The 14,278-nt window shown below is 46.6% G+C and overlaps 1 protein-coding gene across 3 annotated transcripts in view; it reads right to left on the reverse strand.

Annotated features, from left to right (window-relative positions):
- Positions 1-247: 247 nt before the first annotated feature.
- The window catches only part of fam222ba (family with sequence similarity 222 member Ba), a 31,150-nt gene continuing 17,119 nt past the window's right edge, over positions 248-14,278 (reverse strand). For 2 of the 3 annotated variants that reach the window (XM_032533806.1, XM_032533807.1), the window contains exons 2-3: positions 9,623-9,750; positions 248-2,487 (exon numbers count right to left, since the gene is read on the reverse strand). In XM_032533806.1, coding sequence (XP_032389697.1) covers positions 800-2,487; positions 9,623-9,704 — 1,770 coding nt within the window. In that variant the 5' untranslated portion in view covers positions 9,705-9,750 and the 3' untranslated portion in view covers positions 248-799. The remainder of the gene's footprint in view (positions 2,488-9,622; positions 9,751-14,278) is intronic. The other variant, XM_032533805.1, reaches the window with a different exon arrangement.

Here is a 14,278-nt window from a genome sequence, read left to right on the forward strand (position 1 = left end):
AATCCTATTATACAAATAAATAATTACATGTAAAAACAAAACAAAAACAAGAATAGAATAAAAGCTATGCGTACATGTGCATACCAAAAGCTTTTCTGACTGTACTTTGTAGTCTCCAGTGTCTGGTAGTTTTACTTTCTTCTGTCCTCAAACCATTGGGTTTAATATGGAAGTTACTATGAGATTGGAGCGACCACACCAAAATTAATTTAAATGAATCACTTGTGGGAAGTCTCCACCCCCCCCCCCCGTGACCTGACACCGGATAAGAGGACGAAGATGGATGGATGGACTTGGCTAATTAAACTAGTCTGAGTCCGAGTTCCTGACATGACCCTATAAGAAAACATCCATAAGTAGATCTTGACGTTTTTCAGTGAGGGATCTATCTGTTCTTCTTCTTTCTTCCATGCATAAGAAACTGCTACTGATAGGTCTGAAGTAGAAATGACGCAGGATCTGGTCCGACCCAGGCACACAGATACAGTAGAGGAAGGAGGGAATGACAGTACAGATGTGTATACACACGCACATAAAAGTTCCCTAAAGTGCCAGGTAATAGCACTCATTAACAAAAACAAAAAGTAGCAATTGATCACTTGCAAGATTTAGTTTTAACAAAAAAAAAAAAAAGAACCAAAACCCCCCCCCCTACTGTTCTCCATTAAATATATTAATTGACCCTCTTTAACATTAGCGGTCATTTGTTTAAGTTATCAATGACGTTTTATTCATGTGTTTCCTTTCTTAAGACTAAACAACGGGGTTTTGATAACTGTTGTGTAGACAAGGCCATAGCTTATCTGTACCCTGGGTGCTGGATGAGAGCAGTTCTGCCGTCCCCAACCTCTGGACCTACCCTGCTCAGAGGAGGCCTGTGCATCTTGCCCATCAACCCTAGATTCTGATCGCGGAAGTAGGGCGTCTGGAAGTCCCCGCCCAAGTAATCTGCTGTTTGCATCAGATTAGACTGGGCGGAGGAGGTGGAGGAGCTCGTTCCTAGCCTGAAATGGGGAGCCCCAGGGGGCCCACAGTCTAGTGTGGTGCACCCCCCTGGGCCCGCACCGTGGAATGGCATGGCTATGTCCTGAGACCCGGAGCTGTCACTGTTGGGTGTGGGTAGGATGCTGCTGTTCCAAATGTGGGACTGGAAGTAGTGACCATTAGTGTAGTGGGCCATGGGGCCCGGCATGCCGTTGTTGACAGGGGGGGAGGGGGTGGGCCTCTCTACGGGAGGTTTCAGTGTGTAAGGCTGACCCACACACACCTCTGCAGGGTAGCCCATGCCGTTAAAATGGAAGGCGGGGTCCCTGGAAGGCTGCTTGCAGAGGTGGCCCCCACCGTTCTGAATGTGGGGCACATGAGCCAACTGGTGCTGATTCCAAGAGCGCATCTTCTGCTGCTGCACGTTATGTTGTAGCTGTTGTTGCTGCTGATTCTGTTGATGCAGCATGTGGTGCTGCTGCTTGAGATCAGTGTGGCTGGAAGGCAAGTGGTTCATAATTGCCACACTGTGTGGGGGGTGAGCTCCTAACGGGGCTTTTTCTTGAGAGCCAATAATGCAGTTGGGTGGGGGAAAGCCAGGGGTGGCAGGGTTGCTGTGCATGGACACCCTGGAGCAGGCGCTGATAAGCAGGTTGCGACTGATGGGGCTGGGGTTGGCGATCTGGCCCTCACACATGGAGGTGGCTCCCGCACCTTGGGCCCGAGCTTGGCAGAACTGGTTGATCTGATGCACAATGGTGCTCAGGTCAGCCTGGCGGCCCTGGTGCAGCCCGGCAGCCATGGAGAGTGGAATGGTTGAGGTAGAGACTGTAACATTAGGCGGTGCATCGCCGTCTGGCAGCTTTCTGCTCCCCTGCAGGCCAGGCGGGGGCTGCTGCTGAAGGTGCTGCTGCTGAAGCATGACGGTAGTTGGGCCCTGTGGGTGACCAAGGGCTGGGTGCTGAGACAGAGTCTGAAGTCTGTGTGGGCCCTGAGGGGGCTGGGCCATGGGGGGAGGGTGTCTGAGGCTCTGGGTGTGACCCTGCTGCTGAGGGAGGGGCATCTGTAGAGTCTGAGGTGGGTCCTGTGGTTGGAGGGGTAAGCTCTGCGGGAGCCGGGTTAGGTTCAGCAGAGGTGGGTGGTGGTTTAAAGTGCTGGTCGAAGCCACTTGGTAGGGTCCGGTGTGGGGGTTCATGAGGACTTCAGGGTGCAAGCGAGCCCGGCTACCGTCAAAATCCTTTAGGATGCCTTTGGCTGTGGGCACCTTGATGATGGCGAGGAGGCCGGTCTTGGCACTGGCCTGAGAGGAGGGGTAAGGGCTGTAGCGCTGGCCTGACGTATCCAGCCCGTTGACTGTGCGGCGCACGTGGTTTCGCTGCGGCACCTTGACGCTGTTGGGGAAGATCTTGATGGTCAGGGGGTTGTTGGCAACCTTCTTAGCATACGCATCCAATTCCGCAGGGGTTGGAAACGGAGCGGATCTCATCCTTTGTGTGGTGTCCCCTGGGGTGGAGGAAAGGACAAGTCAGAGGTGAGACAGAAAGCAAGAAACAGAGAATTATGGGGGACCAAGAGAGTGGGAAGAGAGGCACAATGAGAGGGACAATATCATCCAGGCAGAAGTGTATATAGTACAAAAGAACCCATCAGTTGTAATCTGAGCAGCTGTGCGGAAACTGAATTTGGACAGCGCTCTCATATTCCACACCTCACTGTTTTTCTCCAAAAACCCGCGCAGATTCCATCTCATGAAAAAAGAGAGAGAGATTTCCAATCTCATTCTCAGGTGAATTATTGCGGGGGAGGGGGACAGTCCGAGTCTCAAATCAAATGGGGTGGTGTCGGTGACGTTGAGGTCAGGAGCTTTTAGTGTCCTTAATTTTCGCAGCATCTGGGCAAACAATAACGGGGGGGGGCTGTGCTGCTTGCTACTGAATCACAAACTTAAAGATTGAGCAAGGCTGTGTTGGTCCCCTGTGGCTGCTTTGGGAAGAAGGAATGAGAGAGATTGACGCAGAGAGCAGAGCTCCATGACAGCAGACAAGTAATCAGACACAGCAGCAGCGTGTCTGATCTGCGGGAACACCTCCCAGGCCTCAGCTCGCAGACGTTTGTTACACCTGCTAAGCACCGTGGCTAAATTTAACAATGTCGAAGTGACTATGGGAACATGATTAGGTGTTTGTGCATGTGTGAGCGCGGGGGTATGCATCCTTTAAAAACGTGCGACAGGATCACGCAGGTGTCGGTTAACACGTCAGTGTTTGGCCGTGATCGCATGTGGGTTCACTTCCACTTTCTACACCTACACAATAAGAGTCAGTGCTAGTTGTTTGTTTGACTCTTGTCCCTGGTTTTAGTCCGCCTCACTGTCCCCATCACCTCCGCCCTGCAAGTCTGACCTACTTACACCACAGCTTTCGCACTGATGGACATGAGCGGATCTATGAGAAGGATCACTAGTCTGACTAGTTACTGAGCTACATTTAATTTACTTTCAGTTTTTTTTGTGGAGGGGACTTTAGGTAATATAGTTGTCATCATTACGGCATTCAGGGTACTTCTCTGTTATTGAGTGAGCCATAATTTGAAATGTCTGAATTTCTGGCAGAGCTCTGGGGTTTCATGTGGCCATGGCTGTATACTCAGTCTCGCAGCAGGCTGCCTGGGCTTGAGGGATGATGGCACAGAGCTGAACTGCGAGCTCTGACACGGCGGCACCAGGAGTTGTGCCAACTGGCTAATTAATTCCCGCTTTATTTGCGAACAGGAAACAATGGGCAGCGATGTGCGAGGCCGGCATGGGGCGGCACACAGGGGGGCTGCTGTGACCGAGTGTTCAGCCTGCTGATGGCAGCCTCATTAATGCAGGGGTCTGGGCCAAGGAGCTGGAGCTCGACACCCTCCATCACTGAGGCCTAAAAGTGTGTCGGTGAATCAATGCCAGGGTAAGCAAACACAGATAAATGAACGCTTAGACACAAGCTCGCAGTCGTGCTGAGGATGGACTTCACCTGTCAGACACAGGTGATGATTAATGACCTAGTTGGAAATGATTGTTTATACAGTGACAGAAGCAGACTAAAAAAATGCAAAGGTAGTTCATCAACTGATCACATTTAGTAGGCCATACATACCATTTTAAGCAATACAACTACACTTTGATAAACTTGTTTGTTATCAGTATTCTATATCAACGACGTTTTATTTATTGTTTATGTTATGTTTCTGATGTCCCTCATTTTCGGATGAATGTCCCGCACCTTCCGCTTTCTTTATGTTGACATTCTAAACTCTGGTTGATTTGGGAAACAAGCTCCAAGCTAGAACTGACAATCAAATGATGTTTTTTTTTGTAAAATTCTCATCACACACTCGACAGCCATTTTAATTCCAGAGCTCGCCTCCCTACGTGCACATGTTCCACCGGAAAAAAGTTCCTTCCCGATGCTCTTTTGCAGAGGCCCCGTACCTCCTCTCCGCACAAGACAATTGTGATTGGTTTAAAAAGACACCAGAGCACGTTTTCCTTCCGTCCCAGAATGCTGTGTGGACTAGCCAGACCCTCCTCCGTAGCGCTGTGGAGGACTAGAACTTGTGAGATTGTGGCACAGCCTTCTTAATCTGCAATTGTTGTTGAAAACACATAGCTGTAGAAAGGGTTGTCAGTAGGTATGAAGAGTACTATCAGCTGTGGCAATGAATAGATCTTTTATTTATTTTTTTTAGATTTTTTTGGAGAGCATTTTAGGCTTTTATTTGTATAGGACAGCTTAGATTTGAAAGGGGAGAGGGGGGGGGGGAATGACATGCAGCAATGGGTTGCAGGTCGGAGTCGAACCCGCGGCCGCTGTGTCGAGGAGTAAACCTCTATATATGGGCGCCCGCTCTCCCAAAGGAGCTTCCCAGGCGCCCTACAACATCTTTTTCGGCAGCTATTGAACAGCGCCACCACACGCTTTCCCGAAAAGGCTTAATGCAGACAGCAACATAGTATACAATCCATAACAACATAATGCACAAGACAACACACAGGACATGTGGTCACATGAAGGAATCTTTTGAGGTGACTCGGGAGGGTGGGAAAAAAAACACAAGAAGCCGAGGCAGTCAGACGGAAGCAGGGGGGGGGGGGGGTGGGAGGGCATGTATGGTGTGGAGTGAGATAATGAGTTCTGGATGTTAACCCTTGTGTTGTCCTTCCGTCTAAATTGAAAATCAACACTTTTGTTGAGGCTTTTTATCGATGTTTTGAACTTTTTCTTACATTTTTGTCCGTTTTTTCCAATCACTTTTGATTGTTTTGTTTTTTTTTACAATGTTTGTCACTTTTTGGGACGTTTTCAACACTACATAACACTAACCTATAGAGTTAGAAAAGCAGAAATCAGGAACTATTTAGACTAAAATTAAAGGAATGTATGTTGATGGATAACACAGACTGGAATATGTCAACTTTTACTCAATACTATTTTAAAAACACTTAAATGTTTTTTTTCAAATGCTATAAAATTGAATAAGACGCCCCAAAATTAATGAAAGTAGAGATTTGTACTACAGGAATCAACCATGTTATTTTGGGTAATTACAATTGGGTAGTTAAAAAGAACATTGATACGGGAAAACTGAGGACAACATGAGGGTTAAAGACCACAGGTACACTTCATGTGCAACATCATCTTTCAGGGTTTGTTCTGTGTTCCGGGGGGGGGGGCGGACGAGCTGCTTGGGGATAGAAGGGTACATACTGGGCCAACGTGGAATAAATACAAGCAAGACTAGCAAATCAAGTCCTATTTATACCAACTGTTCACATGATAGACCCATATAAAATGGAATTTTAATAATATGGCCCAGGCTTTGTTTAGCAGAAAAGACCCAACTGTGGACATGAGGTGAATGAATTTATTACCAGAAAGAAAGGGTAAATAATTATAAAATGTGTGTATAATTTCATATTGGTATTTAGGAAAATTAAACAATGTTAGAAATATAGTTTTTACACACATTTAGATTGAGAAGTATAGCAAGAAAATCCGCAGCGAGCACGTAACTGTGTCTCGTTATTTTGTTGCCACTGGCACTTGTGTAATGAGTTTTATACTTAAGTTGGAAGACTCAGGCAAGTAGCAAAGAAAGCAATGTCAATGTCTGGAAACTGACCAATCCATTAAATTGGAAAAGGGATTATACATTGTTAACAAAGCTTAGGCAGGCATTTTGAGATAAAAATAAATAAATAAATAAATAAATAAAGCAAATCAGAATGAAGGGTTTAACTGAACTGCTGTAAAATGTGTAGCAAAATCTGTCGATTGCAGTTTAGCATTGTTTTCCCCAAACAGCGGATAAAATCGACCTCTTGCTGGCAGCTGTTGTGGGCTCTAGTAAGCAAGTGTAGCGTATTAGCATTTCAACCTTAACCTGGAACCTGGATTAGTTGAACAGCTTTAAGTATCAAGGGAGGGTTAATTAGGATATGAGCAAAGTTTGTAGACGGCTGCTGGTGGCTGCGAGCATATCATCTCTCAGATCTCCAGCTTAGCACATTCCCAAGGAGGAAACGGGGGAAAGAGGCCAGTCTGGCCATGCGTTAATTACCCCGCTGCTAGCTAGCTAGCTGGAACACAAGTGCACAGTCAGCAGGCACTAATTAGGGTTTCTTTAATTCAAACTACTGTTTTTTATTGAACATGGTTTAAGCAGCAGGGGACAGGGGCTCACGCTGCTGTAAATTGCAATTTTCACACAGGAGCAGGAAATTAGGTCTGAAGCTTCGGCATCAAATTAGACATGTGAATTTGGTTTCCACACGAGGCCCCCTCCTTACATTTTAAAGAGCAGGGCTTCCCATGCCGATAGATCAAGACTGCGAGACCTTTGAAAACAAATTTCAATATTATAATGAGAAGAAGAAAAGATGGTTGTTTTTTGATCTGCGATGTGAAAATCAGCAAAGTGGCCCAGCTGTACGTACACTGGTTGTTCTGCCTGGGAGAACTAGAGACCAAGGACCACTTCATGGTACTTGAGTCATCCTGCCTGGAGGATGAGCAGTTTTCTTTGTGACCCACTGTCTCTTTGCGTACGTAATCTATTCCTCCGACAGCCTTTACATTTCACAGCCATCATCTCTTAACAGTCGATCCTTGATGATAAATAGCGCAGCTGATGTGGCCTTGCACCTCACGGCAACCTGCAAGCTCGTAACTTTTAAATTACTCTCCTGTGCACAGAGCCTCCTGCAGGAGTGGAGGCACTTCCCGGCAAGCCTGGCGGTCTGGAGCTCTTTGTGAAGATAAAGAAAGGCAAAGTGTCAAGGACATGGTTCTGTAACATAAGACTCAGCATTAGAGTGCACTGAGTGGCTAAAAGGATAAAGCTCAAGCACAGACAAATGGGAACACAAATTGGAGTTATTTATGTAAACCCTCCATCTGAGCCTTTTTTTTTTGCATGGAAACTTGTCAGAATATTGAATAAAGATTACAAGTGACAACTTTAGTCCATGAATTTCACCTAAAAGCAGCCAAGCACACATCTCATGATGTTCAGCTATCAAATTATCCTCCATGCTGGGTACACGATGGGGCTCTGCAGAGACAAGGAGTCCTGTGAGCAGCCAGGAGGGAGATGGCAGAGTGTGAGAGGCCTGATTTTAACTGTGTGCGTCAGTGTCCAGGGAACACGAAACACAACCAGGTGGCCCAAACCGCAATCATCCAGAAGGTGATCTATAGGGGCAGGAGGGTAGGCAGCAAGACAGGAGACTTATTTATATGGCCCTTTGATGAAAAATTATCCGGAGTAATATGAAAAACAGTTCCACAACTTTTTATGCAACACCCAGTCTCTTAATGACACTTTCAAGAGCAGATGAAAAGGAAAAGGCTCATGAGAATGGCGAGGAGAAAATAACATAGATTGAAATTACACTTCTAGGATCGTTCGTGAGCACGCTCAGTCACCAAAAGGGATTACAGCGTTGGGCAGAAAGACAAATTGAACTCCAGTTATGCCTCGTGCTCTGATGTGTCTTACTGTGTCAGATAAAGGAAGAGCAGAGAAACGGTGAAGCTGATGGCTGCACTGTGTCACCAGCCTGCCTGAGTGAGGCAACAGACGTTGGCACTTAGCAGACTCCCTCACACTTGCCGATCTCCTGGGGGCTGGCTGATTACTGTGATTCTGAAATTACAGTCTTGATGAGCTGGAGCATTTTACAAAAAATCTTTTTTTTAAACCTGCTGCAGAAATGGGTCATGCTAAAGATGAGTTTCCACCCTGAGAGAAACAGGCAGGAGCAAAAGGAGACTTTATGATCAATTAAATAAAGCTGACCAACTAGATGGGCCATAATGTCTGGGAAGTGACTAATCTTTTGGGTATATATAAAAACCTTGCTGTTGGAGAAACAAAGGTAAGCTGATGGTATGGTATATGCAGGCATCATTGAGACCACACATGCATTATTACAAAATCTAAATGTGCATTTAAATGTATCTAAAAAGTAGTTCTGGGACGATATGCTTTTGTCTGGATTTGATTCTTTCACAATACATGGGTGCTGATTCGATTTAGTATTCTGGAAGTATTGCGGTTAAATAGTACTGAGTATTGCGATTTTCTTTTCCTTCTTTAACAAGAGACAAAAAGTTGAATAATACACTTCTAGAGACAATATATCACGAGATGTTTCTAATAACTAAATTGTTTTCTTAGAATGCACATCACATGACATTTATTAAGAACATAACAGATTTTAGGCATTCTCTGCTTTCGCTCTGTTTGGCAAGAAACAGATATGATGTAGTTGCCGTCGGCGATACCGCATAACCAGAACCTATTAAGGTCAAGCACTGGTAAAAAAAATATTTTTTGTTAAATCAAAATAAATCAGGATACGTATCTGATTTTCCCCCCACCCCTACTAAAAAGTAATAAATGATCATACCACTTTTTACAGTGTTGCATTTCCATTCGTCCGTTTGTCATACATTAAATCACGAGAGCCAATGAGATGCTGCCCCTCACACTGTAAACGGTCCAAGTTTGTCAGCAGTTAAATTGTGAAATTCAAACACATTGAATTAACTGGGCCAGCTCGGACTGGTGTGCTGTTAAACCGGGGCAACAGATTGCTTCTTAAATTCACTCTCATTACAAGATCATCAGGGCAAAACCACTCAGCCGCAATCTGTCTGCCAGTCTGACAGTGACTGACTCTCCCTGATGGCGAAAAGTGTCCGAGATGGTCAGATCTCAGACGTGAATGTGGCGAAAGCGTTTTAGTACGCACACAGGACCGCACTCTTGTGGCAGACAGATCTACGGGGGGAGCGATGAGAGAGAGAGAGAGAGAGAGAGAGGAAAGGGGCCAGTTCTCTGTTCATCAGCAAATTAATGGCGCAGTTCATCCTAATTTCCCTTGAAGACAGATTTATGGTGGTCGAGCACAAAAATATATTTTTTTTTTCCTTTTTTGGGTTTTAACACAGAGCCGCAGAAGAGAACCAGGCCAGGGTTGGCATGGACTTCAGATGTGGGGCGGGCAGCAGGATTGTAACAGCTTGGTTTGTTGTGTGGGATGGTGGTGGTAGTTAATAGAGTGTGTGGTAGTGTGTCCCGAGATACTTACATTTCTGATGTCCAGTGTTCATCTGCGTGTGGGGGAGAAGCTGAAGGGGGAGGTCACCTGGCCCTGGCAGACAGGCCAGCATTTCACACAGACACTAATGCAACATGGGACACACACTTCTCCTCACACTGCAGGGAGAGAAAGGGAGAGAGAGAGAGAGAGAGAGAGAGAGAGAGAGAGAGAGAGGTCAGCAGTCAGACATAACTGCAAGGCAGCACATGGTGCGTGGTGATACAGTGGCTGGGTCCAGACTAATACATAAAACTCTCTGGCCGATCCCCGGAGGCACAGGGCTGAGGGAGACATAGTTACCTTTCAATTAGAAACTGATTCACACCTGGAGCATCAGGTAAGGTGACATTTGATGCCAATAACAACTTCAATTAAACATCAAACAGCTGAAGTAAAACGGGCAGACTGGGCCTGAGGGACTGGCAGCTTTTAAAATCGACTCAGTCCCTCCACCAACTCGCCCTGCATGTTAGTCAGCTAGTTGGAGCTTGCTACCTGCGCTTTACCTCTCCGCCTCCACCAGACCGTGGCAGAGGAAATTAATGACTCCTGTACAATCCAAAAGAACATGCTCGAGAGGCCCAGGCGCTGACAAGTTAGTGAGTCTCTGATCAATACTGAAGTCCTCCAGACCTCAAAGAGGCCTTTATTTTGGGGACATTACTGACGGAGCTGGCGCTGGATGTGGTGAAAAGAAACGAATAAACAGGGCTACAGCTCCAATAAATGCCTGTGCAGTAACCTGACGTAATAGAGAGCTGGAAAGTGTTTGCCATGCTCCACTTGGCTTACCGCTGTATTCAAAACACCACAGATGCTTGCTTAATCAGCACTGAAGAACAGTCAGGGAGCAAATTAAGTCTACAGAGTCCGTGGCCTCCCCCTTTGCTGCGTGGCATCAGAAGAAGGCGGCAAGTGTGCACTGACAAACAGCGCCTATGAGAGAGGCAATTACCCACAAAACAACCTTGGCATGCCTGTCTGCCGCGGGGTGATGGCTTAAAAGTGTCTTCCCCCCTGCAGGGAGAAGAGACAAGTGGAGGAAAGAGTGACAAAGCGAGAGCGAAAGGTGGAAAGAGAGAAAGACGGGTGGCAGGTTTGGGGTGGGGTGGGGGGGCTCAACTTGCTTTAAAAAAGTAGGAGCTCGAAAAGGTCAGGAAGACAGCTCATTTAAATGCTCCCAGCGAGAGGAGAAAAAACAAGCCTTAATGAAGCTGCCAGTTCTACACAGATACCTGAGAGCGTTGCACCTTGGGGTGCTGCAGGGGCAGGGCGGCAGGGGGGTGGAAGGGAGAAAAAGGGTTGAGAGAGGGGGGGGGGAGACTGGTAGGTGGCAAGGCTGCAGTCTTGCAGCAAATCTGATAAAGGATTTGGGGGTGTTTTGTGCAGTTGATGCTGCGTCACGCTTACTGTTGCCCGCCTTCCACCACTCTCATCCACCCCCCCCTTTCCCCTGCTTTCGGATTTACAGCCTGGACCGCCATATGGCAGCAATCCCTGCCCTCGATTCAACGTGTCTCCATGCATTAACTTTAATTGGCCTGATATGTTATTCTTTTCCCTCTGCCTTGGAAGGGTTTTTGGTACATTGCGCCTTGAAAGATTTTCAGCTCCGTCCCATTTATCAGGGTGCCAAGATTTCATACACAGATTACAGCAATCGCTTTGACAAGAGGCTGGATTGGGGTGGAGAAAAACCATATATGAAATGGTGGCAAGAGACTGAAATGATGTGGGGTGAAAGGAAAAGAAACAGCAGCATGAACTGTCAGTGCATTTGTTATAAGAACACACATCAACACACTACAGGCAAAAAAACAGCCAACGGGCCTTCAGCCCGCCCCCTTCCTGCCTCCCCCACAGCGCCCCTGAATGTCAGAAAGCTGTGCAGTGGGGAGTGCAGCGGCAAAGGTCAGCCTATGGTAATGCCCCAGCTGACAGTCTGCTTTACAGAGCAGGAGGAGATAACACCCAACAGACAGAAGCCTGACGTCTACTGACTCGCCTCTTAGCACCGCTGCCACGGCGACTTCAAATATACATCACACGCCAAACACTGGTGCTTTCTACAAAAGGCACCCGCCCCCACAGAGGCTTTTTTCCTTTTTGTATCAGGAGCAGGATGAGTACACCCGATAGATTGTCATGTCCAGACGGGGACAGAACTTGCTCGAGTTGGAGGTGCTACTCCTCAGGTCGTAATCGGCACGTAACCGGCTCGGCTGGTGGCTTCAGCTGCGTCCTAATTACCCTCAGGTGACCATGCAAGGGGTTTAGCCTGGTCTTGGCTAGGACTTGCCTTTTCAGCCATTAGGGGTGGGAATCACCAGACGCCGCTGATACGATATCATCACGATATTTATGCCACAATACGATATTATTGCGATGCAGCTTTAAACATATTGCAATATCCTGCGATATTTTGCAATTTATAACCTTTTTTCCAACTTCTAATTTTTCAGCAATTTCAAATGATGTCCGCAAAAGGAAACTTTGTCAACATCTGTTTTATCTAAAAAGATAAATTTCTCTGTTTGGTCATCTCACTCAAAATGGGATTGTCAAGCAGACTAACTGACCAACACGTATACGATAAAGATTTATACTTGGCACCTGTGTCGCGATACAGTATTGCCACTGAAAATATTGCAGTACTGTGCTGTATCGATTTCCCCCCCCACCCCTACCAGCCACCCACTCATCCAGGCAAATAGGTGTCTACCCTAATGGCTTAGTAGCCTTTGTGACACAGAGACACAGCCCCTCCTGTCCTGAGTGGAAACGGAGTTGCGGCTGTGAAGGCCAAGCCGAGCCAGCTGGGCAGGCCTTTGGTGGAGTATAGCCAGGCGTCTTACTCTATCAGCACCGTGCAGACAGACACCACGGGGTTCTCAGAGTATTAGGGGGGGGGGGCCCCCGTGACTCGGCAAGTCTCCATCAGCTACTTATGGAGCCGTAATAAAAGTGTGCGAATAACTGTGTGGCTTTCATTACGGACAAATAAAGGCGAATAGACAAAGCAGGACATGAGCAAGTGGCTTGTGTTATGTGTCAAATTGCTCCCATAAAAGCTGACCTATATTTTCTTTTCATTCTGCGGTGGGGACGGAGAAAAGAAAGCCAAAGTAAAAAGAGTTAAAAGAAGAGAAGGTGGTTCCAGGACAGACGGACGCCGTTTAGACCAGCTGACTACATTTGACGTCAAATCTTTTGATCGATCTCCTTCTCATGAACTATCTGTATTTGTTCAAAATTTGGGAATTGCATCAGGCTAAATAAAACTACCCACCAGCAGTAATGCATGAGGAAAAAGCGAGGATTGTGACCCAAAAATAAGCTCATTAGAAGGAGACAAGTACAACAATATTGGAGGAGAAAAACAATAAATGGGGAAAAAAAACAAGGTGAGAAAGTATGTTTGGTTGCTGGTTGAATATTAACAGATTTCCTGTACCAATTAAAAACAAAAAGCAATTAGTAGAACCAAGACACCATGTTGTACATTGCTTGTGCTAACGGCTGAAGGAAAGGAGAGTGGAGGAGAAAGCAGGCTGCTGTTATTCTAATTGCATGTTTACCCCCAGGTTATGGGTCTGAAATAGAGCCAAGAACAAATGTTGCAGGAGAAATTTAATGCAACTTCACTGTGTTGATTCTCTCAGGGACAGAGGGAGTGAAATTACTTTTCTTTGGAAGCCGAGTCTCTGAATAGGAGGTAAAGAAAGAAAAAAAAAAAGGAGCAGGAAATAGAGAATAGCTTTTTACCCTTGAATACCAGAGCGTTCTGTCAAAAGAAAGGGGGGAAAAAGTCGTGGCTCTTGAGCGCATTAGGAAGAAATGACACATCGGCATGGCCTTCATTAGTCCATCGGGCTTTTACAAACAACAGAGGTAGAAAAGAAAAAAAAAAAGGATTTCTGTTGCTAGCAGAGAGCCACGGGCATGTTAGGCTTCGTCAGGCTGGTGCGCAGCCTCACACAATGGATCCTGATGACCCCAGCACATCCCGAGGCGTTTGGGACGGGCTGTTCGCTCTTTCAGTCAGCAGAGACCCCCCCCCCTTCATCAACCCGGACTGTTATCTCACACCAAAAGCGAAAGGGCGAGAGAGTGGGAGACAGTCATGATGGTGGTGGGGGGGGGGGGGGGGGGGGGGGGGGGAGGGCGAAAACAACAAGAAGACGACCAACCCAAACTTCAACTCGCACACAAATTGAGAGTCTGTAAAATAGTGGTTTCCAAGATGCTAGACGGGGGGTGTCAGACATACAACTGTCAAAAAAAGGAAACTGCTGCAGTAGTGTGGGAGAGAGGAAGACAGCTCCTTGAAACTACTCTTCTTTAGAGGGAGGGAGGGGTGTGCATAACAACTTGGAGGCTGTATCAGTAACTAACTGATGAAAAAGTGACAGTTCCCTGAGGTGAGATGGTGGATATGGAGCGGAGAGAGACAGCATGCTCCTGGAATAATGCATAGTCCACAGGTGGATCGGCTAAATCTTTGCATAAGTGTCAGCTACGGGAAGTTGGACTCCACGATGAAAAAAGCTTCTGTCCTTAGAGGAGCTGTGTAGCATGAAACCAAGAAAAGGAAACGCACTTCCAAGGTACACAGGGCCTCTTCTTTTTAGAACGACCTCATTC

This window comes from Etheostoma spectabile, chromosome 13 (genome assembly GCF_008692095.1).
Source record: "Etheostoma spectabile isolate EspeVRDwgs_2016 chromosome 13, UIUC_Espe_1.0, whole genome shotgun sequence".
Lineage (NCBI taxonomy): Eukaryota > Metazoa > Chordata > Actinopteri > Perciformes > Percidae > Etheostoma > Etheostoma spectabile.